Source organism: Orycteropus afer, unplaced genomic scaffold (assembly GCF_000298275.1).
Source record: "Orycteropus afer afer isolate SDZICR_OR568_19922 unplaced genomic scaffold, OryAfe1.0 scaffold00141, whole genome shotgun sequence".
In the NCBI taxonomy this organism is placed as follows: Eukaryota; Metazoa; Chordata; class Mammalia; order Tubulidentata; family Orycteropodidae; genus Orycteropus; species Orycteropus afer.
The window spans coordinates 6711294-6716510 of record NW_006921728.1 but is presented as its reverse complement, the minus strand read 5'-3'; the positions used below and the strand labels follow the sequence as shown (position 1 = coordinate 6716510).

Here is a 5217-nt window from a genome sequence, read left to right as displayed (position 1 = left end):
AATCCACAACAGGAAAACAAACTGTGCTTTGTTTTGTGTACAATTTTGGAGTTTACATCAGGATATTTTAGTGTTGTGGAGACCCAGTCCGTGAATCTAGTCAAATTGCCTCATATCACTATAGGAACTGTGACAGAAGTGATTTGCTCCTTAAAAGGGATGTCCTTTGCACAGAAGAAGTGTCACACTTTGGAACTACTAAACCAGGACTCCAGGAAACAAGAGAAACACGGCCAACACAATAAAAGAGATTATGTGAAGGAGACTGCTAATGACCCATGTCAATGCACAGAGGACAAAACAAGCCATGTGGTGGCACCTAGAAATGAACATTCCTTTCCAGAACTCTCAGACGTGATATAGAGTGTCACCCTCCTCCCCCTACTGGAGGGGTTCCATCCAACAAGAGTTTGCACACTCCTTGGGCACACTTCTCAGGATACCCCACAGATGTCACAGCTGCAACTCTGAGGTGCTGACCAGGCCCAGGGCTCTGGCTTCTTCAGGAGTCAGGCCACTCTTCAGGGTCCTTCGCACTGCAGCAGTACACAGCACAGTCAAAGGAATGAGAAGAGAACAAGATATTAACAGTGAGGTATACAGCAACCAGTACACCAATCCCTGCTCCCTGCCCCCAGCTTCCCACAGACTCCTAGGAAAGCAACAAGGCCCAAAGATGTGCTCCACCATCCAGCTTTTGCTGAATTACACATTATTTAATAATAAGGTAAACAGGTATCTATCTACCAGTGCAGGAAAAATCTTGAGGTTGCAATAGGCTGACCTGAAGATGCCAAGGATACTGACCTGGAGAGCCAAGAGGAAGGGGAGCTTGTACAGAAGGGAGAAGGGAGAAGAGACCCACCCACATGGGGTATCTAAGAAACTGATGCAAACTGCATCTGACCTGTATAAGAAATGACTCAGAGCTAGAAAAGTAATTACAGAGCATAGGACCAGTTCCAGTGATATAAGTGAGGTAAGATAACTGGTACAGTAGGAGAACCAAACCAAACCAAACTCACTGCCATTGAGTTGTCTCCAACTCATAGTGACCCCTCCTTGGGTTTCTGAGGCAGTATCACTATGAAAGTAGATCGCCCAATTTTCCTTCTCAGGAGTGGCTAGTGGGTTTGAACCGCCAGCCTTCTGGTTAGCAGTCAAATGCCTTAGGTACTACACTATGAAGGAAGATGCAGCAATATTCAACAGTGCTGCAACTCTACAGGATGAGTACCAATGCTGGGGACAAACCCAGAACCCATGGGCCCACCTAGGAATGTGTTAACAGAACCCAGAGCAAAGGGCAGGAGTCAGGCCAAGTCTCTCCATAAGTGTTATGGGTCTCAGTCTGAACTCAGGTAGGGGCCTCCAGAGAGAATTATTGAAACAACCAGTGCCTCCTTGTGGACTAAATGCCAAGAAGCAAATTGCCAAACTTCTTATGGTGGGATCCAGTGGCTGCTCTCTGCAAAACATACAAGAAGTACTGGAAAGATGGCCAAATAGGCAGACAAGCTACATAGACCCTCTGCAACAAAGCAATGAGAAACAACTTGAAACTGATACAGATGATGATCCTGGAACCCTGAGCTTTGAAGAGAAGGATAAAGAAGTAGATTAAATACTAACAAGTAGAAGAACCTGAATGAAACAGTGAGAAAGGAGGTAAACTGAGCTGCACATTGCCAGCTGTCCTGAGGGCACAGCCGTTCTGAATATTTTCCAATAACAACCTAAGAATCAGCTCTGCTCACCAAGGCTGCATGGGCAAGGACTGCACTGGTACCTGATCACCAGAATGGAGAACAGTGAGGAAGGGGACAGGTGGACCTGTGGACTGTCGGAGACTGTCCTGAGGGTGCAGTCATTTTGAGTGCAAGCAAGCAGCTGGCGCAACCATTTTGAGTGTGTTCTGGTGGCCTTCTTGCTTGGACTGTGACCTGGGAGTGGGCTCTGCCTGCCAAGGGGAGCATGAGCAATTGCACTGGAGACTGATGACTGGAGAGGTGCAATATTCCCCCTGTTATTCTTGTGTCCCCCACTCTCTTGATGAACAGGGGTGTGTTCAATTCCCCCCACATCTTCTTGACCTGCAGGGGTTCCATCCCAGTCTGTGCCCTGGTAAACCCTGAGTGCCTTCCCCACACAGTTTTATTTTTGTTTGGTTTTACATTATTCTTTTTATCTTCCTCCTTTCTTCCTTTTTATCTTTACTCTTTCTTCTCCCTGTTTATTGATACTTGTTTTTCCTTCTCTTCCCTTCTTCGTTCTTTCTTTTGGTTCTTCCCACCCCTGGTTTTCCCTTTTGCAGTTTTCCCTATTCTTTTACTCTTGCTCCTTTTTCTCATTCTTCCCTCTGCAGATATTTTTGCTTTTTTCTTTCTCCCCTCTCTTTTTCACATTATCCCTCTTTTATCCTTTTTGTTTTTTCATATATTTTGAAAAATTTTCTTATTTATTGTGTTTTAAGCAATTGTTCCTGTTGATGTGGTTTAGTTTTTTGTTCTCATATTTATTTATTTATTTATTTTTCTCTAGTTTTATGAGAGAAAGCAACCATTCCCATACAACCCAACCATACCTATACCTCCTGCAGCCCCACCCACTGAGTGAGGGTCACCACTTGCTTTTGCACCAACTAACCAATGATAGATGGTGGCCAATACCAGCTCAACTCACCCTCAACTGCTCTTTACAAATAGCTAACAGAGATCTATGCCCACACTCTCATTCTCTATCACACCTACCAAAAGACAGGTGGTGAATGCCTAAGTGCTAACAACTAGCAAATAGAGGAGCACAGTACCCTACTCACAAAAATATATCTAAATAAAATAAAGGAAAAAGAAAAATCTTGCATGAATCACACCAACATATAACCACAAATTAAACATAAATATAGTAACAACATAATGTCTCAGAGACAACAGATTAAGACAGTACCCACAAAAAAGCAAGATAAACTAGTAGAAACAAGAGACCAGGATATACACCCAGAAAACATTTCTGAGGAAGAAGCATCATTAGAACTCCTTGATAAAGAATTCAAAAGAATTATATTTGGGTATCTTCAATAGATTGAGAGACAGATCAAGGAAAACACTGACAAGATCACAGAAAACACTGATAAAATTAAGGGAAACACACACAAAAAAACTCTAGAACAATTTAGGAAAACAATACAAGAACAAATTGACAAAATACACACAACATTAGAAATGATAACAACACAACAAACAGAAATCCAGAAGATTAATACTAAGGTTTCAGAAATACATAATACATTGAATGGACAAAGGAGTAGAATCAAATCAATGGGAGATAGAATTAATAGGATTGAAGACAAAAACTCCTTTACTTTGCTAAGGAATCAGTCAGACAAAAGATCAAAACATAATGAAAAAACTCTAAGATTAATGTGGGATACCATCAAAGGAATAACCTACATGTAATCAGAATTCCAGAACATGAAGAGAGAGAGAAAATTGTTGAAGAATTGTTAGAAGAAAATTTCCCTAATATGATGAAAGATGAGAATATATCTATTCAAGAATTTCAATGAACCCCAAATAGGATAGCCCCGAAAAGAAAAATACCAAGACAAATTATCATCAAACTCACCAAAACCAAAGACAAAGAGAAAATCCTAAAAGCAGCACAAGAAAAATTAAAAGTTACCTAAAAAGGTCAACCAATAAGACTATGCTCTGATTTCTTGGCAGAACCATGCAGGCAAGAAGGCAATGGGATGGTATCTATAAAACCCTTAAAAAAAAAAAAATTCCAACCAAGAATTACGTACCCAGCAAAATTGTCTATCAAATATGAAGGTGAAATTACGAGATTTCCAGCTAAGCAGAAATGAGGAGAATTTGTTAAAACCGGACCCACTTTACAAAAGATGCTAAAGGGAGTCTTTTGGACAGAGAACCAGCAAACAACAACTGACCATTAACACACATGATGACATACCCAGAAACCAACCCAGTTTATAGAAGTATCCAAAGTAAAATAAGCACACAAGACTGTCATCAGGGAGCCAGAGACAGAAAATGACAAATAAAGATAACTACAAACCAAACAGAGGGAATAAATAGTGTAGCTATAGAACTCCTATATGGTGAGGAAGTCAAGACAATTTTGAGACAGAACAAACTGTTTTAAACTTGGGGAGAAAATTATAAATTACAGGGCAACCACACAGAAAAATAGTAAACATTTGCATCAAAATAATAAAAGGACAAGCACAAATACTTAACAAATACTACAACAATGGCAATGAAGAAGATGATAACATGATTCATAAACAAAATGAGCTCAGCACAAAAAATTGCACAGAACAAAGAAATCAGCAACACTGCAAAAAAACACATAACAAAATGACATCAATAAATTCATACTTATCAATAATTACATTGAATGTAAATGGATTAAATGCACCACTCAAGAGATGGAGAGTCACAGATGGGATAAGAAAACATGACCCATAAATATGCTGTCTACAAGAGAATCACCTTAGGCATAAAAACAAAAATAGACTAAAAATCAAAGGTTGGAAAAAGATATACCAAGCAAATGGCAACCAAAAGACAGCAGGAGTGGCAATATTAATTTCTGATAATACAGACTTTAAGACAAAAACCACCATAAGAAACAAAGAAGAACTTTATATAATGATTGAAGAATTACTTGAACAAGAGAACATAACCATAATAAATACCTATGTACACAATGAAAAAGCCCCAAAATATATCAAGCAGACTTTAATAGAATTGAAAAGACAAATAGATGACACCACAGTAATAGTGGAAGAATTTAATATACCACTTTCAATAAAAGATAGAACAATTGGAAAGAAACTGAACAAAGATGCAAAAGAACTAAACAATATGATCAACCAACTGAAACTTATAGACAACTATAGAGCACTTCACCCAACAACAGCAGAATATACATTCTTTTCCAGCACACATGGAACATTGTCCAGGATTGACCATATGTTAGGCCACAAAGCAAGCCTCAATAAATATAAAAACATGGAAATACTGCAAAACATCTTCTCAGATCGCAATGCTATAAAATTAGAAATCAACATGAGGAAGACCAATGGAAAAAGAGAAAACACATGGAAACTGAATAACACCCTCCTCAAAAATGACTGGGTAATAGAAAACAAATGAAATTTAAAATTTCCTTGAATTAAATGAGAAAAAA

At 39.0% G+C, this 5217-nt stretch overlaps 1 protein-coding gene across 1 annotated transcript in view; it reads right to left on the bottom strand.

Moving 5' to 3' along the window:
• Positions 1-453: 453 nt before the first annotated feature.
• Positions 454-5217, bottom strand: part of FHOD3 (formin homology 2 domain containing 3) — a gene marked incomplete at its 5' end in the record, with an annotated part of 759322 nt that continues 754558 nt past the window's right edge. The window contains one exon of the mRNA XM_007945666.2: positions 454-536. Coding sequence (XP_007943857.2) covers positions 454-536 — 83 coding nt within the window. The remainder of the gene's footprint in view (positions 537-5217) is intronic.